Source organism: Choloepus didactylus, chromosome 8, assembly GCF_015220235.1.
Source record: "Choloepus didactylus isolate mChoDid1 chromosome 8, mChoDid1.pri, whole genome shotgun sequence".
Classification (NCBI taxonomy): domain Eukaryota; kingdom Metazoa; phylum Chordata; class Mammalia; order Pilosa; family Megalonychidae; genus Choloepus; species Choloepus didactylus.
This window is the reverse complement of record NC_051314.1, coordinates 114,585,434-114,611,685: the sequence shown is the minus strand read 5'-3', so window position 1 is coordinate 114,611,685 and position 26,252 is coordinate 114,585,434. Positions and strand designations below refer to the sequence as shown.

The 26,252-nt window shown below is 35.9% G+C and overlaps 1 protein-coding gene across 1 annotated transcript in view; it reads left to right on the top strand.

The window, feature by feature from the left end:
* The window catches only part of PIK3C2G (phosphatidylinositol-4-phosphate 3-kinase catalytic subunit type 2 gamma), a 425,918-nt gene that overhangs the window by 85,085 nt on the left and 314,581 nt on the right, over window positions 1–26,252 (top strand). The window contains exon 9 of the mRNA XM_037846573.1: window positions 11,988–12,110. Within this exon, the coding sequence (XP_037702501.1) occupies window positions 11,988–12,110 (123 nt within the window). The remainder of the gene's footprint in view (window positions 1–11,987; window positions 12,111–26,252) is intronic.

The following is a 26,252-nucleotide window of genomic DNA, read 5'->3' as shown; positions in this document are numbered from 1 at the left end:
AGAGCACAGACTCTTATAAGTTAAGGAACAAAATACTGCTGGTGGTATAGGATCTGCCTATGTGCCACTTGATATCTCCATACCTCTTCATGAGAAGTACCATTTGGTGAAAAGTGTTTTCACCAATGAGTCCATGTCCCTTAGAAATATATTGTTTAGGTTTCCTTATTTTTAACTTTATGTAAATTGAATCACACTATTATCTATTTTTGAGGCTTGTATCTTTCACCCAATATTATTTGTGAGATTCATCCATCTTGTTCCATGCAGTTGTGATTTGTTCATTTTCATTACTGTATAGTACTCTACTGAATGAATGCATCCAAATTTACTTATGTATCCTACTGTTGAGGTATGTTTGTCTTATATCAGGGGTTTCTCTAGGGCATATATCTGGGGTGATAGACTTAAAAGGTAATACCAAACAGTTTTCTAATAAAGTTGTACAAATTTCACAGAAATGAGAGTTCTTCTTGCTCCGTTTTCTAACCAACATGTGATATAGTCCAACTTTTAAATTTTGCTATTGTCAGGTAAATGTAACACTTTTTTTGGTTTGAATTTACATTTCCCTATTAATGAATTTATGTTAATTATGATTCTTTAGTTTTTTAACGGAATATTCCACTGTCCTTTTTTTGCAACTTACATAAGGCAAATTTTATCCATTTTTGTGAATTGCCCTGATGGCTAATGATATCAAGTTACTTTTCATGTGATTATTAGCCATTCGTTTATGTTCTTTTTGCAAATGTCTGTTCAAATTTTTTTGTCTACTGTTTTTTCAATTTTTTATTTATATTCACATACCATACTGTCATCCAAAGTATACAGTTAGTTGTTAATAAAATCACCACAATCAATGTTTGAAAATTTTCATTACTCCAAAAAAATAAAAATAAGAATAAAAATTAAAGTAAAAGGACATCCAAAATATCCCATCCCCCCGTCCTCCCTATTATTCATTTAATTTTTGTCCCCATTTTTCTATTCATCTGTCTATACACTGAATAAAGGGATGGGAGCCACAAGATTTCCACAATAACACAGTCACACTGTGTAAGCTATACAGTTATACAATTATCTTCAAGACTCAAGGCTACTGGGTGGCAGTTCAACAGTTTCAGGTATTTCCTTCTAGCTATTCTAATATACTGAAAACTACAAAGGGCTCTCTATGTAATGCATAAGAATAACCTTCAGAATGCCCTCTTGACTCCATTTGAAATCTGTCAGCCACTGAAATTTTATTTTGTTTCATTTATCTTCCCCCTTTTGGTCAAGAAGGCTTTCTCAATCCTACAATGCCATTTGCTCACTTTTTTTTTTTTATATTCATTTTATTAAGATATATTCACATACCATGCAGTGATACAAAACAAAGCATACATTCAGTTGTTTACTGTACCATTATATAGTTGTGCATTCATCACCAAAATTAATTTTTGACATTTTCATTAACACACATACACAAATAATAATAATAAAAATTAAAGTGAAAAAGAACAGTTAAAGTAAAAAAGAACACTAGGTGCCTGTTTTTTTTCTTCCCCTATTTTTCTACTCATCCATCCATAAACTAGACAAAGTGGAGTGTGGTCCATATGGCTTTCCCAGTCACATTGTCACCCCTCATAAGCTACATTTTTATGCAATCGTCTTCAAGATTCATGGGTTCTGGGTTGTAGTTTGATAGTTTCAGGTATTTACTGCCAGCTATTCCAATTCATTAGAACCTAAAAAGGGTTGTCTATATTGTGCACAAGAGTGCCCACCAGGGTGAGCTCTTGGCTCTTTTTGGAATCTCGCTGCCACTGAAGCTCATTTCATTTCCTTTCACATCCCCCTTTTGGTCAAGAAGATGTTCTCCATCCCATGATGCTGGGTCTAGATTCCTCCCCGGGAGTCATATTCCACATTGCCAGGGAGATTTACTTCCCTGGGTGTCAGATCCCATGTAGGGAGGAGGGCAGTGATTTCACCTGCCAAGTTGGCTTAGCTAGAGAGAGAGGGCCACATCTGAGCAACAAAGAGGCATTCGGGAAGAGGCTCTTAGGCACAATTATAGGGAGGCCTGGCCTCTCCTTTGCAGCAACAGTCTTCCCAAGGAAGAGTCCTGTGGTAGAGGGCTCAGCCCATCAAACCACCAGTCCCCTATGTCTGTGAGCACATCAGCCACCATCATGGTGGGGAAGCCCAACACCCCTGCATTCTCCACCAGCTCCTCAAGGTGGCTCTGCATATTTACTTCATTTTTTTTTTAATTAGCTCTTTTTTTTTAAATCAACTATATCAAAAAAAAAAAAATAAAAAATAAAAAAAAACTATACAATAAAAAAAAAAACATTTCAAACAAACCATAACAAGGAAGTAATAAAAAGACAACTAATCTAAGATAACTACTTTACTTCCAACATGTTCCTACTCTACCCCAAGAAAATGACCTAATATAGCAACATTTCTGTCAACTTGTTCGAACCATACCCATCAGAAATTAACAGACCATAGTCATTCCTGGGCATTCCAAGAAAGTTAAATGTACCCACGATAGCTTATCTGTTCTTATTGGGTTATCATTCCCTCTTCATTAATTGCTCTCTGTCACTAGTTCCCCTACATTCTACATTATAAACCATTTGTTTTACATTTTTCAATGTTTGCATTAGTGGTAGCATATAATATTTCTCTTTTTTGTGCCTGGCTTATTTCACTCAGTATTATGTCTTCAAGGTTCATCCATGTTGTCGTATGTTTCACGACATTGTTCTTTCTTACAGCCACATAGTATTGCATCATGTGTATATACCACATTTTATCTATCCACTCATCTGTTGAAGGACATTTGGGTTGTTTCCATCTCTTGGCAATTGTGAATAATGCTGCTATGAACATTGGCGTGCAGATATCTGTTCGTGTCACTGCTTTCCGATCTTCCGGGTATATACTGAGAAGTACAATCACTGGATCGAAGGGTAACTCTATATCTAGTTTTCTAAGGAAGTGCCAGACTGACTTCCAGAGTGCTGAATCATTATACAGTCCCACCAACAATGAATAAGAGCTCCAATTTCTCCACATCCTCTCCAGCATTTGTAGTTTCCTATTTGTTCAACGGCAGCCATTCTAATCGGTGTTAGATGGTATCTCATTGTGGTTTTAATTTGCATCTCTCTAATAGCTAGTGAAGCTGAACATTTTTTCATGTGTTTCTTGGCCATTTGTATTTCCTCTTCAGAGAACTGTCTTTTCATATCTTTTGCCCATTTTATAATTGGGCCGTCTGTACTATTGTCATTGAGTTGTAGGATTTCTTTATATATGCAAGATATCAGTCTTTTGTCAGATACATGGTTTCCAAAATTTTTCTCCATTGAGTTGGCTGCCTCTTCACCTTTTTGACAAATTCCTTTGAGGTACAGAAACTTCTAAGCTTGAGGAGTTCCCATTTATCTATTTTTTCTTTTGTTGCTTGTGCTTTGGGTGTAAAGTCTAGGAAGTGGCCGCCTAATACAAGGTCTTGAAGATGTTTTCCTACATTATCTTCCAGGAGTTTTATGGTGCTTTTATATTGAGATCTTTGATCCTCTTTCAGTTAATTTTTGTGTAGGGTTTGAGGTAGGGGTCCTCTTTCATTCTTTTGGATATGGATATCCAACTCTCCCAGCCCCAATTGTTGAAAAGACTGTTATGTCCCAGTTCAGTGGCTTTGGGAGCCTTATCAAAGATCAGTTGGCTGTAGATCCAGGGGTCTATCTCCAAATTCTCCATTCAATTCCATTGATCAATATGTCTATCTTTGTGCCAGAACCATGCTGTTTTGACTACTGTGGCTTTATAATAAGCTTCAAAGTCAGGGAGTGTAAGTCCTCCCACTTCATTTTTCTTTTTAAAAAAGAGTGTCTTTAGGAATTTGAGACATCTTCGCTTTCCAAATAAATTTGATTACTAGCTTTTCCAAGTCTGCAAAGTAGGTTGTTGGAATTTTGATTGGGATTGCATTGAATCTGTAGATGAGTTTGGGTAGAATTGACATCTTGATGACATTTAGCCTTCCTATCCATGAACATGGAATATTTTTCAATCTTTTAAGGTCCCCTTCAGTTTCTTTTAGTAGAGTTATGTAGTTTTCTTTGTATAGCTCTTTTACATCTTCGGTTAAGTTTATTCCTAGGCACTTGACTTTTTTAGTTGCTATTGAAAATGGTATCTTTATCTTGAGTGTCTCTTCAATTCATTTCTAGCATATAGAAACATTACGGACTTATGTGCATTAATCTTGTATCCCACTGCATTGGTAAATTTGTTTATTAGCTCTAGTAGCTGTATCGTTGATTTCTCAGGGTTTTCCAGATATAAGATCATATCATCTGCAAACAATGACAGTTTTACTTCTTCCTTTCTAATTTGGATGCCTTTTATTTCTTTGTCTTGCCGGATTGCCCTGGCTAGCACTTCCAGCACAATGTTGAATAACAGTGGTCACAGTGGGCATCCTTGTCTTGTTCCTGATCTTAGAGGGAAGGCTTTCAGTCTCTCACCATTGAGTAGTATGCTGGCTGTGGGTTTTTCATATATGCTCTTTATCATATTGAGGAAGTTTCCTTCAATTCCTACCTTTTGAAGTGTTTTTATCAAAAAGGGTTGTTGGATTTTGTCAAATGCTTTTTCAGCATCTATTGAGATGATCATTTGGTTTTCTCTTTTGATTTTTTAATGTGTTGTAATACATTGGTTGATTTTCTTATGTTGAACCATCCTTGCATGCTTGTAATGAACCCCACTTGATCATGGTGTATGATTTTTTTAATGTGTCTTTGGATTCGATTTGCAAGTATTTTGTTTAGAATTTTTGCATCTATATTCACTGGGGAGATAGGCCTGTAGTTTTCCTTTTTTGTAGCATCTTTGCCTGTTTTTGGTATTAGATTGATGTTAGCTTCATAAAATGAGTTAGATAGTGTAACATTATCTTCGATGTTTTGAAAGAGTTTAATTAAGATTGATGTCAGTACTTTTTGGAAAGTTTGGTAGAATTCCCCTGTGAAGCCATCTGGCCCTGGGCATTTATTTGTGGGAAGCTTTTTGATGACTGATTAGATATCTTTGCTTGTGCTTGGTTGGTTGAGGTCTTCTGTTTCTTCTCTGGTCAGTCTGTTCTTCATAGGTTTCCAGGAAATTGTCCATTTCCTCTACATTATCCAGTTTGTTGGCATACACTTGTTCATAGTATCCTCTTATCATTTTTTAAATTTCTTCAGGGTCTGCAGTATTGTCACCTTTCTCATTCATTATTTTGTTTATATGGGTCTTCTCTCTTTTTGATTTTGTCATTCTAGCTAGGGGCTTGTCAATCTTGTTGATCTTCTCAAAGAACCAACTTTTGGTGTTATTTATTCTCTTTATTGTTTTTTGTTCTCTATGTCATTTATTTCTGCTTTAATCCTTGTTATTTCTTTTCTTCTACTTGATTTAGGATTGGTTTGCTGTTCATTTTCCAGCTTCTTCAGTTGATTCATTAGTACTTTGATTTTGGCTCCTTCTTCCTTTTTAATATATGCATTTAGTGCTATAAATTTCACCCCCAGTACCGCTTTTGCTGCATCCCATAAGTTTTGGTATTTTGTGTTCTCATTTTCATTTGTCTCTATATATTTAGCAATTTCTCTTGCTATCTCTCCTTTAAACCACTGATTTAGGAGCATGTTGTTTAACCTTCAGGTATTTGTGAATTTTCTAAGTCTCTGATGGTTATTGACTTCTAATTGTATTCCATTGTGGTCAGAGAATGTGCTTTGAATAATTTCAATTTTTTTTTAAATTTATTGAGTCTTGTTTCACCCCACCATATTATCTATTCTGGAGAAATTTCCGTGAGCACTAGAGAAGAATGTATATCCTGGTGATTTGGGATGTAATGTTCAATATATGTCTGTTAAATCCAATTCATTTATCAGACTGTTTAGGTTTTCAATTTCCTTATTGGTCTTGTATCTGGTTGATCTATCTAAAGGAGAGAGTGATGTGTTGAAGTCTCCCACAATTATTGTGGAAACATCAATTGCTTCCTCTAGTTTTTCCAGTGTTTGTCCCATGTATTTTGTGGCACCTTTATTGGGTGCATAGACATTTATGATTGTTATTTCTTCTTGTTGAATTGCCCCTTTTATTAGTATGTAGTGGTCTTCTTTGTCTCTCATACATCCTTGCATTTAAAGTCTATTTTATCTGAGATTAATATTGCTACTCCTGCTTTCTTTTGGCTTTAACTTGCATGAAATTTTTTTTCCATCCTTTCACTTTCAATTTCTTTGTGTCCCTGTGTCTAAGATGAGTCTCTTGTATGCAACATATTGGTGGTTCATTTTTTTTTTAATCCCTTCTGCCAATCTATATCTTTTAATTGGGGAGTTTAAACCATTTACATTCAGCATTATTACTGTGAAGGCATTTCTTGAATCAGCCATCTTATCCTTTGGTTTATGTTTGTCAGATATATTTTTTCCCTCTCTCTCTCAATGTCCTTTAATGTACCCATACTGAATCTCTTTAGTACTGAACCTTTCTCCATCTCTCTGTCTCCTTTCTTTGTTTCTCTGTTGGTAGGGCTCCCTTTAATATCTCAAATAGGGCAGGTCTCTTGTTAGCAAATTCCCTCAGCATTTGTTTGTCTCTGAAAAATTTAAGCTCTCCGTCAAATTTGAAGGAGAGCTTTGCTGGATAAAGAATTCTTGGTTGACAATTTCTCTCTCTCAGAATTTTAAATATGTCATGCCAGTGCCTTTTTGCCTCTATGGTGGCTGCTGAGTAGTCACTACTTAGTCTTATGCTGTTTCCTTTGCATGTGGTGAATTGCTTTTCTCTTTTTGCTTTCAGAACTTGCTCCTTTTCTTCTGTATTTGACAGTATGATCAGAATATGTTTCGGAGTGCATTTATTTGGATTTATTCTATTTGTATTTCTCTGGGCATTTATGATTGTATATTTATGGTTTTTAGAAGATTTGGGAAGTTTTCCCCAACATATTCTTTGAATACTCTTCCTAGACCTTTACCCCTCTCTTCCCCTTCTGGGAACCAATGAGTCTTATATTTGGACATTTTATATTATCTATCATATCCTTGAGGTCCATTTTGATTTTTTTGATTTTTTTCCCCATTCTTTCTTTTGTTCTTTCATTTTCCGTTCTGTCATCCTCAAGGTCACTGATTCGCTGTTCAGCTTCCTCTAGTCTTGTACTGTGAGTATCCATAATCTTTTTAATTTGGTCAACAGTTACTTTTATTTCCATAAGGTCATCTATTTTTTTTATTTACTCTTGCAATTTCTTCTTTATGCTCTTCTAGGTCTTCTTCATGTCCTTTATATCCTGTGCCATGGTCTCTTTCTTGTCCTTTATATCCTGTGCCATGCTCTTGTCATTCGTCTTTAGTTCTTTGATTAATTGCTCCAAGTACTGTGTCTCTTCTTATCTTTTGATTTGGGTGTTTGGGCTTGGGTTATCTATATCATCTGTTTTTTTCACATGCTTTAAAATTTTCTGTTGTTTTTCTCCTCTTGGCATTTGCTTAACTTGATAGGATTCTTTTAGGATATGTAGACCTATTCAATCCATTATTTCTAATTTGTCAGATCTATAGCTTCGTGGAATACACATTCTCTAATTAACCAGCAGGTGGCATCTGCAAGCCACCTATTCCCCTCAAGCCAGTTCTCTCTCACTTTGTCTTTGTGGTGAGTGGAGGTGTGAGTCTTGTGGGGTCTAATTGGTGCACCAAGCTTGCGTGTGCAGTTGGTGTTGCCAGCCCTGCATATGGGGTGTATGTCTGAGTGGTGAGGGATGGGGGCATCTTTGATAATCAAATCTCCCAGGTGTTCCTGGAGATTTAAAGCTGTTGCAATAGTCTAATCCTTCAGTTCAGTCTTGCCACAGTTTGTCTCTGCCACTGACTGACAAGTCCTTGGTATTGGCGTATGGTCCCTGGGACTTACGAATGGGTCCCTCTTCCAAGCCATGCACTCCCAGGTCCTCTGCTGAGGGACTACTGTGCTACGTCATAGGTGAACGCCGTTCCCCTAGGGAGGTTCTGGGCTGCAGGGCTGTGTAGGGGCGTTCACAGTCTGCTGAAGGGATGGCTGAATGGGGTGTGTTAATTTCCCTTTTCACAATCTCCGCCTTCCTAGCTCCTGGACAATTAGCTGAAGGTGCAGGAAAGGCTATTGTCCATGCCTGATATTGTGGTGTGTGTGTGTGTTGTTGGAAACACTTCCCATCACACTGGGTTGTTTGGGGCAGCTCTGGGCTGTGGTGCTGGTGCCAGGCAAGAGTGTACCCAGCACACTGGGAAGATGGGTGTAAGGAGATGCCCTCCTTTTCTTGGGAAGTTGTGTTGTTTAGTGAATTTTCTCAGCCACTGGACTTACTGCCTTGTGTCTCAGAGCTCTCTTGGCTCTGCTCTTGTCTGGGCCCAAATTGCAAGTCTTTGAGGCTTTCTGTAATGGGCTTCTTAGAGAAATTGTTTTAGAAAAAGAGAAAAAGATGAAAAAATAAAAAAAAGAAGGGACCTCCTTGTAGATCTAATGGGCTGTTGAAATGCTAAGAGACAAGGATGATTAGGGCCATTAAGGAGCAATCAAGAAAGCAGAGAAACCAGCTCTTCAGACAAGGACACTGGCCCTCTGAGCTTGACTCTGTTTGAGCCCTGCCCTTCTCCGTTTTATGTTCACCAGAACTCAAAAAAGTCTCTGTTTTTATTTTTGGGTTTTTTTTTTTGCTATTTTTGCTACCCCAGCAGACTGACTGCTCCTGGACTCTCCGGTGTCTGGTCTCAGTCTGTCTATTTGGAGTTTGGATCAGTAGCCTGAGTTACAACAAGAGCCGCAACTGCAGTTCTCCCTCCTCGTTCCAGCACCGACAGCCCCTTCTCCCACAGGAATGAGCCTTGCAGGGAGGGGCACAGGTCCCTTTGCTGCAAGAACTTACAAATTCGCTGATCTCAGCTGTTCCATGCATTCATGAGTGTTGTATGAAGTATGCCCCAAGTCAAATTGCTCTCCCGTGTCTGGTCCATGCAGTTCCTGGCTTTCTACCTACTGCCCTGGAGGAGTAACTAAAACCTACACCTCAGCACCCCACCATCTTGCCCCACCCTCCCATTTGCCCACTTTTAAAATTGGGTTGTTTCTCTCTTTGTTAATGAGTTGTAAGACTTCTGTTTATATTCTGGATTAGTATCTTCTGTGAGATTTATATATTGCACTTACTTTCTCCCAGTCTGTAGCTTGTTTGTTTTTGTTTCATTTACTTATATATCTTTCTAAGAGCAGAAGTTTTTCATTTTTATGAAGTCCATTGAAATTTTTAAAATTTTATAGTTCATGTTTTTTTATCTTGTTTAGTAAAGATTTGCCTACCCAAGTTTGTATAGATGTTCTCTAGTGCTCTAAAATGAATAGTTAAAATATTTTTTTGTTGTAAATTCATATGTTTGTGTGAACAAAGGAAAAATTTTTTTCCAGCTCTTCCTGAAATTAACTTTTCTAATCCTCCATTGGAATGACTGTGGCAGTGGCAACAGAGCTGACATGTTTTGAAAAGCCACCATCATTATGATATATTAAAGGTACATAAAAATATTGTTGATTGAAAGGGGATTAGTAAGGAATAGATTAAGAAGGAAATATTTCTCACCATAGTTAATGGCAATATGTGGAAAAGAAATAATAGATATTAAAATTAAGGGCAAATATATATATATATTTTAATGAAAGCTTCTTTGAGAATGTGTAAAGCTGAGATATAGAAAGAGTAATAAAAATCTTAGAACTATGACCATAAAATCTGTATATAACTATCATAAGTGGAGTCACAAATTTTGATTTTAAGTACATTTAGTCATTACTGTAGAATATACTTATCACCAGTGATTATTAGGAAACATCAGTTGATTCAAGGATAGTGTAATCACATGATTACCAAAGACTCCAACACCATCTTCATGGTTGTCCCACATTTGTTCCACATGCCAGGAATCTGATTTTTAATGTTATCTCCTTTATACTGATTTCAAAAAGTATGCATTCTAAGCCAGAAGTAAATACCTGAAGTTGTTGAACCGTAATCCAGTGGCCCTGATCTTTGATAATGACTGTATAACTATAAAGTTAAAAAAATAGTCAATTGCCCATGTTTGTATGGATCTACTTCTGGATGTTTTGTTCTGTTCCACTGATCTATATATCTATATCTGACAATTCCACACTGTCTTAGTAAACCTACCTCTATTGAAAGTCTTAAAATTGCATAGAGTGCAATACTGTGGTCAATAAGAGAGAAGGGTAAGGGGTATGGGATATTTGGGTTCTTCTTTATTCTCATTTCTTTTCCTGGAGTAATGCAAATGTTCTAAAAATGATCGTGGTGAAGAATGCACAAATATGTGATGATACTGTGAACCACTGATTGTGTACTTTGGATGGATTATATGGTATGTGAATATATATCAATAAAATTACATTTAAAAAAGGTTGGGGAAAAAAAGCATTTGCAAAGCCCCTTTGAGATACAGGCAAAAAATGTGGAAATATTAAACTTCCCCACCTGGAGAATTCCTGATATTCTTACAAGTATTGGGACTACCATTTTAACAGACCAAGCCCTTGATCTTGGGGCTTGCCTTTATGAAACTTATTCCTGCAAAACAGAAGGTAAGCTTACTTATCATTATGCATAAGAGTCATCCCCAGAGAGCCTCTTTTGTTGCTCAGATGTGGCCTCTCTAAGTCCACCCAGCTGATAAACCCACTGCCCTCTCACTCCTGTGGGACATGACTCCTAGGAATGTAAATCTCTCCAGCAACATGGGCCATGACTCCTGGAGATGAGCCTGGCCCTGGTATTGTGGGATTGAGAAAGACTTCTTGGGCCAAAAGGGGAAGAGAATTGAAACAAAATGAAGTTTCAGTGGCTGTGAGATTTCAAATAGAGTGGAGAGGTCATTCCAGAGGTTATTCTTATGCACTATATAGATATCCCTATTTAGTTTTTAGTGTATTAGAATAGCTAGAAGGAAATAACTGGATCTGTTGAACTGTAGTCCTGTAGCCTTGATTCTTGAAGATGATTGTTTAAGTATATAGCCTTTATGGTGTGACTGTGTAATTATAAAAACTTTACAGCTGACACTCCCTTTATCCAGTGTGTGGACAGGTGAGTAAGAAAATAAAGACAAAAAATAAATAAATAATCAGGGGTGTGGATAAGGGGTATGGGATGTTTTGAGTGTTCTTTTTTATTTTTATTCTTACTTTTCTATCTTTGGGAATAATGGAAATGTTCAAAAATTGATAGTGGTGATGAATGCACAACTATATGATGATACTGTGAACCATTGATTGTTCAGTTTGGATGATTATATTCAGTTTGGTGAATATATCTCAATAAATTTGCATTAAAAATAAGTTGGGCTTTGATATGTGATCCAATATGAGAGGGTAGGGTTATGATTTATGGTTTAATTCTTTATTCATATTAAAGCTATTTTGTTTTATGCCATGAAAAAAAAAGATGCATTCAGAAACTATCCATGTGTCTGCCACTAATTGCCTCACTTCCAAAATATTTTGCAGAAACCACAGACTTGGTCTAGGCTAAGTCTCTCTCTCTCTCTCTCTCTCTGTCTCTCGCTCTCTCACTCCCCCCCCACCTCTGCCTCTCTCTCTGTCTGTCCCTTTCTGTCATCTCCTTCTCAGTCTTTAGCTCTCACTCATTTTATTTTAGGAATGTTAAATCAAGATTGTTATTTATAATCTTAATCATTCCTAGTTTTGACCATTTACAATGCAAATTGTGGCTAGGGCCTCACAGGATAACCAGTCTTCAAAGCTATATTTCATTCCATTTTCTTTTCATGGAAAGAGGGATAATTTGAAGAAAAAATTATGTCATCCTGATTTCAATAAACATAAGTTGTGATTCTTGTCATCTACAGCAAAACGTGGATAATATTATTGAAGAAGTTAAGAAAATATGCAGTGTTCTGGGGTGTGTGGAAACCAAACAAATTACAGATGCAGTAAATGAACTAAGTTTTATTCTTCAGAGAAAATCAGAGGTAAATATGCTCATTTATTACACAGTATTTAATTCAAATATAAGTTCAATAAGTAATTAATGAGAGTGAAAGACTTTTGTCTAGGGATTTTATGTGTGTGTGTGTGAGAGAGAGAGAGAGAACACTGGCATGCAAGCATGCTACAGTGTATATTTCATCATTTGGGGGGTAATGGCAATTTCATTCTATTATGCCAAATGAATTAAATTAAGTTACAAGAAAATTTCTTACTCGTTTGAACTTTGCAATTACAATATAACTTCCAAGTGAAACTGAAGTCAGTCCTGCAATCCTACACAGATGGATGTGCATGCACAATAATGTTTATATGCAAGTGTTTGTAAAGGCTATTAATGGCTCTCACATGTACCAGTGTGTGCAGGTAGGTGTAGGCATCCGTGCATTTGTGCACAAGGACAGCTATAGGAAAGCAAAGAAGAGATCAGATTCTATGGTATCTTGCTGAATAAACCATGCACACTACCGCTATGATTTCTGCGTCAGGATAGCAAGGTGGTGATAAAAAATAACTTTCAACATTTCTGATTTCTCTGGATCCCACATCTGTAATGATTTCCTGAGTTTTTGGGTTTAAAAATGGGTATTACATGATTTTCTTAATATCAGATATCTGAGTTGGAGTTACAGGTGTGATTAAAGCCCAAGAAAAAGATTAGAAAAGCAAGTCACTATGATCCATTCAATCATATTATTAATTTAGAAGGTGATAAAGCAGAAAGATATATAATAATAAAATAGTATGTATGTATTAACTCATTTAATTTTTATTTCATTTTATTTAATCTTCACAGCAATGCCATGAAATTGATGGTTTAATGCTCATTTTACATATTAATATTTGATGCTTAGAGAACATGTGTAGAGGATTACTAAGTGGTAAGATAGAAATTTGAACCCAGGCCCCTATACACTAACTAAGCAGTATATGCGATTACATGCATTCCTTACCTGCATGGAAAGGAATGGAGGTTACATTACCTGGAAGATACCAGACCCAAAATGTCAAAAAGATCAATTTAATAAGTACACAATCATATAACTATACATAAAATCATCGTGCTTACTGCGTATTGCTTTAAATGAGTGGCTATGGAAAAAGCAATAATTTAATGTCAGAATTTCTGTGTCTTATTTTAATCAAAACTTGTTTTGCATGGACTATTAGTAATAATGAATATAGAAAATTAAATCACTTATTTACATTACCTGAAGAGTAACAATTGAAAATTTTGCGGAGCAATGGAGGAACATCACCAAAAGTTTTTAAATGTAAACATTGACTAAAAATTGAATATAACCAATAATTCCCAAAATTCAGTGTCTGACACAGATTTCTGTTTATTTCTCTAAATTGTCTTTAATGGAGAAATACCTGCTCTCATGCCTTCTGATTATAGAAGACAGAGTTTGAAAAGGAAATAATTGCATAATCTCTAAAACTATTCTTGTATGTGGATGTTACAGTCCATGCTGTTCACAAATGATAACAAAGTAAGAAATTTGATGTGGTCACATTTAATCTGACATTTTTTAAAATTTTGCATCAGAATGGAAAGATTATACCATTCTGAAAAGTTTCCACCAATATGGTTTAAAACAAATACTTGGGTAAACTGAAAAACTTGGAAATTATGTGATGCTAAAAAAGAGCCCTCTAATAGTTGAAGTTTAGTGTGGATAACAGGGTAGTAAGAATTAACTTTCAACAAATTTCTCTTAGATTATGAACCAAGGGCATATAATAAAATACAAAGAACTTGAGCCATAGATTCATACAAATATGGTTTGAAATCAAAATCTGCTTTCTATATGAATAGCCTTTAGAAAATCAATTCACTTCACTTAGTTCAGTTTCCCTTGTCTCTCAAATAGGGATAATAAAGCAGAATTTTCAGGGTTCTTGTGAGTATTAGATAATAATGTCAAAAAAAAGGGCCCCAGTTGATAGGGTAGCTTGAATGACAGTCATTATTCTAACTGAAAAGTAATGGGGATGGTGCTAGTGGTAGATTTTGAGAATCTTCCCCATGAGGACAAAATGAAGGATTAATTCACACAAATGTTAGTTTGACCTCCATTTTACCAGGGGCGTTAGTAACAGTCAGCCCCAGCTCAAAGGTGAGCCGTTGCCAGAGAGAAAATCAGGTGTGTGAATGTGGACACATCTCCCCACCTGTTAAGATCACTTTGTTGTTTCTCAACTTTTGCTGATCCAGGTTTTGGGGGATTAGTATGAACAACTGATCCAGGAATGAGGAAAATCTAATTCTAGGATCATGCTCTTCAAATGATATTAAGTTATTGTTATATATAAAGAGATTTAACTTCATAACACTCCCTAAAGGAATGTACATAAATGACAATTTTCTCAAAAAATATCAAACTTCTAATGTATGTGAAGTCAAATGGTCCCTTCATGGTGTAATTGTATATTTCCTAAGAAAGCAATGAACAATTATAATGCTCATGAAAAGCTCATTCATATTTCACATTTCTTCTGAACTCAGAAGCACTAAATTGTGGGTGATTTTTCTTTGCAGTGTATTAACTCATATCTAAATATTCATTTATCTTGTATTTCAGTAAAACTGAGATGATTTTCATGCATGGAAATGAACAAGAGTTGGCAATTATTGGTTTTATTTAATATGTGTCAGTGGCCAAAATAATTAGTTTTCCCCAAGAAACAGATCCTATTTACTTTGGGCAGAATTTCAAAGTTTGTTTTTCTCTATCATCTGCATTCATACTGTTTCGTTCATCTCTTTTTCCCCTCCTATCTTAACTGTGAGCCCATGTGTATAAGAATACTGGCACAAATAGTAAGTAATCTTTACAGAATTTGTGCAATAACCAAGTGCATTTAACCATGCCAAAGCAATCCAATCCATCTGCCCACTGCAGACTTAAGATTAAAGAAATATTGACAAGTAAGGATCTTCTGCCAACAAACTCTGAAATTTGAGCAGCTTTCCTTTTTCTTGGCTGCAGTTTTGGTCAACTTGCAAGAGACCATTTCCTGCCTTACAGAGAAGTAACTGGATATTTATTAAATGCAAGTTTGGGCAAGGTAAAGAATTATATCCCAAATGCAGTTGTACTCTAGTTCATGTTCCCACCTAGCAGTGGAAACAATTTTCCATCTTCAAATTATATTTCAGAAGCTCACATAAGGTATTCCCATTAAATGTGTGCACAATAAAAGGACCACAAGATGAAAAATATGGTTGTTCACATTGTGTGTAGGTGGATGTCACAGTGATTTTATAATGCAACCCTATATTTCTGGATAAATTGAATTCTAGTTAATTCAGTCTAGTGTCTTTAATAATCTCGCCCTCATAGATGGGGTAAAGATATTATGTGTAGTTATTAATCCTAGCAGTTGAAACTATGTTTAGATGCAATATTTCACCAAATAGAACTGAATAGAATGCAATAAATTCAGGTGTATGACACTTAAGTGAAACGTTGTATATAAATTTAATTATATTTTACTATATTAGAAATGTTTCATCTCTAAAGGAATACTGCAGCAAATTCTTTGTTATAGGGAAACACCCATTCCTAACTTATTTGCTTGAGAAATCTGGCCTTTATTTAATCAGGTTTACTTAAAAGCAAACTTGTTAGAGCAAAATTTTTAATGAATTTAGTATCAATTAAAATGGATCTTATTAGAAATTGGATTTTCTTTTGTACTGAAAGCTTATTTTTAGTGATTTTTAGATCACTTGTTAGTGTTTATTAAGTTTTATTTTACATGAGTGCTGCTTTTATTTTCTTTACTGAAGAGGTTGAAGGTTTACAGAACAACCATGTGTAAAATACAGTATTCCCATACACTACCCCACCACTAACAGCATTCATTGTTGTGTAACATTTGCTACAATTGATAATAGTACTTTTTAATAGTGGTACTATTAATTAAAGTCCATAGTTTAACTTGGGGTTCACTGTTTGTATCATGTAGCTTCATGTATTTTTTTTTAATTTTTATTCTGTTACCATATGTACAATATAACATTTCACCCTTTAATCATATTCAGATATATATTTCATTAATGTTAATTGCATTCACAATATTGTGCTAGCATCACTATCATCCATCACCAAAACATTCTAAACGGGAACCCTTTAAATTTTAAGCCTTAGTTTCCCATTCCCTATTCCCATCCTGTACCCTGGTAACCCATATTCTCGATTCTGACTCTTAGAGTTTGCTTATTCTAATTGTTTCAAATCAATGAGATCATATACTATTTGTCCTATTATGCCTGTCATATTTAACTCAACAACTTTTTGCATGTATCAGGACTTCATTCTTTTTCATGGCTGAATTGTATTATACACCAACATTTTACCTATCCATTAATTGGATAATGGAAACTTGGGTTGCTTCTGTCTTTTGCCACTTGAGAATAATGCTGCTGTGGGCATTGGTGTATAAATATCCATTCAAGTCCCTGATTTCAGTTCTTTTGGGTAGATACCTAGCAGTTGGATTGCCAAGTCATCTGGTAGTTCTATACTTAGCTTTCTGAGGAACTGCCAAACTGTCTTCCACAGCAGCTGCACCATTTTACATTGCCACCAACAATGACTGAGTGTTTCTGTTTGTCTGCGTCATCTCTAACACTTGTTATTTTCCATTTTTTTAAATAGCAACCATTCTAATGCATGTGATATGGTATCTCATTGTAGTTTGGATTTGTATTTCCCAGATGACTAATGAAGTTGAAAATCTTTTCATGTGCTTTCGGGCCATTTGTTTATCTGCTTTTGAGAGAAGTCTATTCAAGTCTTTTGCCCATTTTTAAATTGGGTTGTTTGTCTTTTGTTCTTAAGTTGAAGTATTTATTTATATATTCTGGATATTAAACCTTTATCTAACATATGGTTTCCTAATATTTTCTTCTATTGTGTATGTTGGTATTTAACTTTCATGATAAACTCCTTTGGGGTGCAAAAGTTTTTAATTTTGATGAGGTCCATTTATCTGTTTTTTCTCTTGTTGCTTGTTCTTTGGGTGTAAAGTCAAAGAAACCATCACCTAACACAAGGTTCTGAAATGCTCCCCTATGTTTTCTTGTAGGAGTTTGATAGTTTTGCCACTTACATTTAGGTCTTTGATCCATTTTGAGTTGATTTTTATGCATGATGTGAATGAAATAGGGGTCCCTCTTCTTTATTTTACAAATGGGGATCCAGTTTCCCAGCACCATTTGTTGAAGAGACTATTCTTTCCCAATTGAGTGGTCTTTACCCCCTTATCAAAAATCAGTTGGCCATAAATGTGAGAGTTTATTTCTCAGCCCTCAGTTCTATTTCATTAGTCTATACATCTGTCCTTGTCCAAGTACCATGCTGTTTTGATTACTGTTGCTTTGTAATAAGTGTTAAGATCAAGAATTGTGAGTCCTCCAAGTTCATTCTTCTTTTTTAAGATGATTTTAGGTATTTGGGGCCAGTTACCCTTCCATATAAAATTGATAATTGACTTTTCAGTTTCTGCAAGGAATGTTGTTGGAATTTTGAATTGGATTGTGTTGAATGTATAAATTGCTCTGGGTAGTATTGACATCTTAACAAGAGTTGGTATTCTAACCCATGAACACAGAATGGACTTCCAGTTATTTAGGTCTTCTTTGATTTCTTTTAGCAATATTTTACAGTTCTTGGTATACAAATCTTTACATCCTGGATTTGATTTATTCCTAGATATTTGACTCTTCTCATTGTTATTGTAAATAGATTTCTTTTCTGGATTTCTTTTTCCAGTTGTTCATTGTGTGTGGATAAATACTACTGACTTTGAGGTATTGATCTTGTACCCCACTACTTTGCTAAATTCATTTATTAACTTTGCTCTGGAGTTTTCAGGATTTTCTTTATGTAGGATCATGTCATCTGCAAATAGGGAAAGTTTTACTTCTTCCTTTCCAACTTGGATGCCTTTCATTTCTTTTTCTTGCCTAATTGCTCTGGCAAGAACTTCCCGTATAATGTTGAATTATACTGGTGACAGTGTGTTTTAGTTTGCTAATGCTGCCAGAATGCAAAACACCAGAAATGGATTAGCTTTTATAAAGGGGGTTTATTTGGTTACAAAATTACTCTTAAGGCCATAAAATGTCCAAGGTAAGTCGTCAACAATTGGGTACCTACTCTGGAGGATGATCAATGGCGTCTGGAAAACCTCTGTTAGCTGGGAAGACATGTGGCTGGCGTCTGCTCCAGAGTTCTTGTTTCAAAATAGCTTTTTCCCAGTATTTTCCTCTCTAGGCTGCAGTTCTTCAAAAATGTCACTCTTAGTCACTCTTGGGGTGTTTGTCCTCTCAGCTTCTCCAGAGCAAGAGTCTGCTTTCAACAGCCATCTTCAAACTGTCTCGCATCTGCAGCTATTCTCTCAGAGCTTATGTACATTCTTCAAAGTGTCCCTCTTGGCTGTAGCAAGCTTGCTTCTTCAGTCTAAGCTTATATAGTGCTCCAGTAAACTAATAAAGGCCCATGCTGAATGGGTGGGGCCACGACTCCATGGAAACTATCCAGTCAGAGTTATCACCCACAGTTGGGTGGGGTGCATTTCCATGGAAACAACCTAATCCAAATGTTCCAACGTAATCCCCACTAATATGTCTGCCCCCGCAAGATTGCATCAAAGAACATGGCTTTTTCTGGGGGACATAATATATACAAACCGGTACACAGTGGGCATCCTGTCTTCCTTATTTTGGAGGGAAAGATTTCATTCTTTCACTGTTGAGTATGATGTTAGCTGTGGGCTTTTCATATATGGCCTTTATCATTTTGTGGAAGTTTCCTTTATTTCTGTTGTTCTAAGTGCTTTTATCATGAAGGGATGCTGGATTTTTGCATTAATTGAGGTGATCATGTGGTTTGTTTCCTTCATTTTGTTTATGTGGTGTATTACGTTAATTGATTTTCTTATGTTGAACCAACCTTGTACACAAGGGATAAATCCCACTTGATTATGGTGTGTAATTCTTTTAATACGCTGTTAGAGTCAGTTTGCTAGTATTTTGTTGAGAATTTTTGCATCTGTATTAATAAGAGGTATTGATCTGTAGTTTTATTGTCTTGTGGTATCTTTTTCTGGCTCTGGTATCTCTCCCTCATAGAATGAATTAGGGAGTGTTCCTTCCTCTTCAATTCTTTTGAAGAGTGAGCAGAATTGGAAATACGTCTTTTTGGAATGATTTGTAGAAGTATCCTGTAAAGTCATCTGGTTCTGGGTTTTTCTTTATTGGGAGGTTTTTGATTACTGATTCTATCTCTTCACTAATAATTGATCCTTTGAGATCTTTTTGAGTCAATGTAGGTAGTTTATTTTGAAAAATTTGTCCATTTCATCTGGATTATCTAATTTATGGGCATACAGTTGTTCATAGTATCCTCTTATAGTCCTTTTTATTTAAGTGGAATTGGTAGTAATGTCCCATGTTTCATATCTGATTTTAATAATTTGTATCCTCTTTTTTTCTTTGTCAGTCTAGCGAAAAATTTGTCAATTTTATTGATCTTTGCAAAGAACAATCTTTTGGTTTTGTTGATTCTCTCTGTTGTTTTCTTTTTTTATTTAATTTATCCGTGCTTTAATCTTTGTTATTGCCTTCCTTCTGCTCAGGTTGGGTTTAGTTTGTTCTTATTATTCTAGTTCTTTCTGTTTTGAGGTTAGGTCTCCAATTTGAAGTCTTTCTTTTTTAATGTAAGTATTTAGAGCTATACTAAATACTTAATTTTATGCATTGCCTTCAGTGCATCTCAGAAATTTTGGTATATTGTATTTTCATTTTTGTTTGCCTCAAGATATTTCCTATTTTCACTTGTGATATCATATGTAATCCATCAGTTTTTAAAAAGCATGTTGTTTAATTTCTACATATTTGTGAATTTTCCATTTCTCCCTCTGTTGTTGATTTCTAGCTTCATTCCGTTGTGTTTGGAGAATATACGTTGTATAATTTCTATATTTTTGAGTTTATTGGGACTTGATTTGTAAGTTACCATATGATCTATCCTGGAGAATGATCCATGTGTACTTGAGATGAGTGTGTATTCTGTTTTTGTTAGGTGAATTTTTCTATATATGTGTTAGATGTAGATGGTTTAGAGGATCATTCACATCTTGTACTTCTTTATTGATCTTCTGACTAGATATTCTATTCATTATTGAATTGTTATATTACAGTCTCCTATTAATGTAGAACCTTCAGTTTCTCCCTTCAAATCTGTCAGTATATGCTTCATATATTTTGGGACTCTGCAATTAGGTGCATATATTTTAATAATTCTTACATCTTCCTGTTAAATTGTCCCCTTTTTCAGTATGCAATGACCATTTCTATCCCTTGCAACTGCTTTTGACTTATAATATATTTCATCTGATAGTATAGCCACCCACTATGTTTTGGTTACTACTTGCATGCTACATTTTTTTCATTATTTTAACCTTTCACTTATTTGCATTTTTGAATTTAAAGTGAGTCTCTTACAGGCAGCATGTAGTTGGGTCATGTTTTTTGTTTTTTTGTTTGTTTTTAAATTTAATTTTATTGAGATTTTTCACATACCATACAATTATCCAAAGATCCAAAGTGCAGTCTAATGTACCATCATACAGCTGTGCATCCATCACCAAAATTATTTTTTTTCAGTTTTTAGAACATTTTCATTACTCCAGAAAAGAAATAAGGACAAAAAAAGAAACCTCTAAACCTCCCATACCACTAACCACCCCCCTCCATTATTGACTCATAGTATTGGTATAGTACATGTGTTACTGTTGATGAAAGAATATTAAAATACTGTTAACTGTAGTATAGTTTGCAATAGGTATATATTTTCCCTATATAACCCTCTATTATATTCTAGTTATAGTGTCATACATTTGTCCTAGTTCATGAAAGAGATTTCTAATATTTGTGCAGTTAATCATGGAGATTGTCAACTACAAGATTCACTGTTTTATACATCCCATCTTTTAACCTCCAACTTTCCTTCTGGTGACATACATGACTCTAAGCTTCCGCCTTCCACCACATTCCCATACCATTCAGCACTGTTAGTTATTCTCCCAACATGCTACCATCACCTCTGTCCATTTCCAAACACTTAAGTTTGACCTAGTTAAACATTCTGCTCATAATAAGCAACCACTTTCCATTCTTTAGCCTCTTTCTATATTCTGGTAACTTACATTTCGTGTCTATGAGTTTACATATTATAATTAGTTCATATCGGTGAGACAATGCAATATTTGTCCTTATATGTTTGACTTATATCACTCAACCTAGTGCCCTCAAGGTTTCTTCATCAGTCCTTTTTTTTTTAAAGACAGTTTTGTTTACCCACCATACTTTCCATCCTAAGAAAATGATTGATGGTTCCCTGTATAGTCATATATTTATGTATTTACTACTATCACCACTATCTATATAAGGACATTTCCATTCCTTTCACGAAGAAAAAGGAAGAGTCAAAGAAAGTAGAGAGACAAAAGAGAGGGAGAAAGAAAGAGAAAAAAAAAACATGACAGCTAAAAAGCAACAAAAGGAAGGATAGAGTTAACCTAAAGTAGAATTAAAGAGTCAGACAACTTCATGAATGCCAAGAGTCCCATACCCCTCCCTTATGTACCCCTCTTATAGGCATTTAGCTTTGGTGTATTGCCTTTCTTACATTAAAGGAAGCATAACACAATGTTTCTGTTAACTGTAATCTATAGTTTGCATTGACTGATTTTTTTCCCCAATACCACCCAATTTTTAACATTTTGCAAGGTTGACATTCATTTGTTCTCCCTCATGTAAAAACACATTTGTACATTTTATCACAATTGTTGACCACTCTAGGTTGCACTGAGTTATACAGTCCTAGTCTTTATCTTTCCTCTTTCCTTCTGGTGTCCCACATGCTCCTAACTGTCCTCTTTCAACCATACTCACAGTCATCGTTGTTCAGTGTACTTACGTTGCTGTTCTACCATCACCCAGAATTGTGTTCCAAACCTCTCACTCCTATCTGTCTGTAGTGCTCCCTTTAGTATTTCCTGTAGAGCAGGTATCTTGTTAACAAACTCTCTCATTGTCTGTTTGTCAGAGAATATTTTAACCTCTCCCTCATATTTGAAGGAGAGTTTTGCCAGATATAGGATTCTTGGTTGATGGTTTTTCTCTTTCAGCATCTTAAATATATCACACCACTTCCTTCTTGCCTCCATGGTTTCTACTGAGAAATCTGCACATAGTCTTATCAAGCTTCCTTTTTATCTGATGGATCGCTTTTCCCTTGCTGCTTTCAGGATTCTCTCTTTGTCTTTGACATTTGATAATCTGATTATTAAGGGTCTTGGCATAGGGCTATTCATATCTATTTTGTTGGGGTATGCTACGCTTCTTGGATCTGTAATTTTGTCTTTCATAAGAGATGTGAAATTTTCATTGATTATTTCCTCTGTTATTGCTTCTGCCCCTTTTCCCTTCTCTTCTCCTTCTGGGACACCCATGACACATACATTCATGCATTTCATGTTGTCATTCAATTCTCTGAGACATTGTTCATATTTTTCCATTCTTTTCCCCATCTGTTCTTTTGTGCGTAGGATTTCAGGTGTCTTGTTCTCCAGTTCCTGAGTGTTTTCTTCTACCTCTTGAGATCTGCTGTTGCATGTCTCCATTGTGTTTTTCATCTCTTCTGCTGTGCCTTTCATTTCCATAGATTCTGCCAGTATTTTTTTCAAACTTTCTATTCTACCTAATGTGTGCCCAGTGTTTTCTTTGTAGCCTTCATCTCTTTTGTTACATCTTCCCTGAACTGACTGATTTTGTTTTTTATTTGATTTAGCATATTTCTTTGAAAATCTTTAGTAGATTGTTTCATTAAAGTCAAACAATATCTTAACTGTATCTTGATTGAGGTGTAGGTTTGTTCCTTTGACTGGGCCATATCTTCATTTTTCCTATATAGATTGTAGTTTTCTGTTATCTAGGCATCTGGTTTCCTTGATTACCCCAGCCAAATTTTCGCAGACCAGAATGGGTTCATGTCTCAGACTGCGGTTATATTCAGGGTGTATCTTAGAAGAATGACAGACTTTCCTGTGAAGTTTCTAGCTGCTGTGCTTTTCCTAACCTGCCCAGCAGGTGGCACCTGTCAGCCTGTCACTCCCAACTGGTGTAAGGAGATGTGGCCCCTTCAGTTTCTGTTTTGTCTGTTTTCCCCCAGCCTCTGGGGTCTGATTCTGAAAGGAAAGCTGGGCCCCACCTCCTTACTCTTGGGGAATATACATCCCCTAGGGAGTTATCATTTGCATTTGAATTGCTCTCTGATTCTTGTCATCTCCACCCCGTCTGAGTCAGAGCACTGTGAACTGAAAATGGCTGAGGCTCTCTCCACTGAAAATGGCTGTGGCTTTTTTCTCTGAGCCCCTCAGGTTGAGAGAGAGAGAAAGGGACAGAAAGCCCCCTTTTTAGAGCCAGTTTCACTTATCAGCCAGGGTAACACCTGGTCTTCTGTTCTCCCCCTTGTGGGACCGATGCATCTTCTGGTTCTTTAAGGTTAGTCGTCACTAAAAGTCTCCATCTGCTTGTTGGTGCTTGGTAGCTTGTATTCAGCAGTCCACATTTTTATAATTGAAACCCCAGTCGGAGCTCGGTTGAGCTATATTCGCTTGCTGGGAGAGTGCTGCTCTCTACCACTGGGAGGTTTTGCAGCTCAGCCTGCCATGTGGAGAGGGGGCTCCTGGCACTGTTACACAGCTTTTACTTACAGATTTTATGCTGTGATCTTGGGCATTCCTCCCAATCCAGGTTCGTGTACGAAGTGTGGGCAGTCATGGTTGTCCCCCAGCAGTTATTCCAAATTATTTACTAGTTGTTCCTGTTTGTTCATTAGTTGTTCCAGGGGACTAACTAAATTCCACTCCTCTCTATGCTGCCATCTTGCCATCCTCTCCTGGGTCATGTTTTTTATCCACTCTGCCAGTCTCTGCCTGTTGAATGGAGAGTCTAATCCATTTATGTTAAACATTACTACTGATAAAATAGTTTCTTATGTTATCTTTACTTAGTTGTACATCAGCATCACTCTCAACTTTAAGCAATTATCATAACATAATATATCCTAGAACTCATATCAGTTGCTAATCATTCATCCCTAGTATTATTGTAGAGTTGGTAAGATATTCCTATTAAATATAGTATTTAATATTTAACATGTAGTTTTTCAATACCACTCTTGTTGACCTTCTGCACCAGTGTCATACCTTATAAATAATCATGCTAACACTTATTTACGTTTGTGGTGCTACTCTGTGGGTTACATGCTTTTGAACAACCATTTATGAACTCATTCATCTTCAGTGTGTCACTGATACTTATAATCCCATTAGCATACCAGAGTCACACCTGACCATTCCCATACCATTAAGATCACCTTCATTATCATACCTGTACACATTAGGTTACCATTCCCTTTTCACTAGCTTCTATTGCTAGATCCCCTATACTCTACATTATAAGACACTTATTTTACATTTTTCACAGAGTACACAATAGTAGTAACATACAATATCTCTCCTTTTATGTCTGACTAATTTCTGTCAGCATTGTATCTTCAAGGTTCATCCGTGTAGTACTATGTTTCATGACCTCATTCCTTCTTAACTGCTGGATAGTATTCCATTGTGTGTATATATAACACAATTTTTTATCCATTCATCTGTTGAAGGATGTTTGGGTTGTTTCCATCTTTTGGCAATTGTGAACAATGCCACTATGAACATTGGTGCACAAATATCTGTTTGGGTCATTGCTTTCAGATCTTCTCGGTATATACCGAGAAGTGGAATTTCTGGATCATAGGGTAACTCAATATCTGGTTTGCTGAGAAATTGCCAAACTGTCTTCCAGAGTGTCTGTACCATTAAACAGTCCCACCAACAATGATTAAGAGTTCCAATTTCTCCACATCCTTTCCAGCATTTGTAGCTTCCTGTTTGTTTAACGGCAGCCATTCTTATTGGTGTGAGATGATATCTCATCGTGGTCTTGATTTGCGTCTTCCTAATAGTTGGTGAAGAGGAACATTTTTTCATGTGTTTTTTTTTTTTTTTCTTTTGTATTTCCTCTTCAGAGAAATGTCTTTTCCTATATTTTGCCCATTTCATAATTGGACTGTTTGTACTATTGTCATTGAGTTGTAGGATTTTTTTATGTATGCAAGATACCAATGTCTTATCAGATACATGGTTTCCAAATATTTTTTTTCCATTAAATGGCTGCCTCTCCACCTTTTTGACAAATTCCTTTGAGGTACAGAAGATTTTCATTTTTGGGGAGTTCCCATTTATCTATTTTTTCTTTTGTTGCCTGTGCTTTGGGTGTAAGGTCTAAGAAGTGACCTCCTAATACTAGGTTTCCCTACATTATCTTCCCAGAGTTTTATGGTACTGTCTCTTATATTGAGGTCTTTGATCCACTTTGAGTTAATTTTTATGTAGGATGTGAGGTAGAGGTCCTTTTTTATTCTTTTAAGTATTGATACCCAGTTCTCCCAGCCCCATGTGTAGAACAGACTGTTATGTCCCATTTCAGTGGATTTGGGGACCTTATCAAAAATCAGTCAACCATAGATCTAGGGGTCTATTTCCAAATTCTTAATTCAATTCCATTGATCAATGTATCTATCTTTGTGCCAATACCATGCTGTTTTGACTACTGTGGCTTTATAGTAAGCCTCAGAGTCAGGAAGTAGAAGTCCTCCCACTTCATGTTTCTTTTTTAGAATGTTTTTGGCAATTCAAGGCATCTTTCCCTTCCAAATAAACTTGATAACTAGCTTTTCCAAGTCTGCAAAATAGGTTATTGGAATTTTGATTGGAATTGCATTGAATCTGTAAATCAGTTTGGGTAGGACTGGCATCTTAAGGATGTTTAGCCTTCCTATCCATGAACACAGAATATCTTTCCATCTCTTTAGGTCCACTTTTATTTCTTTTCATAAAATTATGTAATTTTCTGTGTAGAGGTCTTTTACATCCTTGGTTAAGTTTATTCCTAGGTACTTGATTTTTTAGTAGCTATTGAGAATGAAATCTTT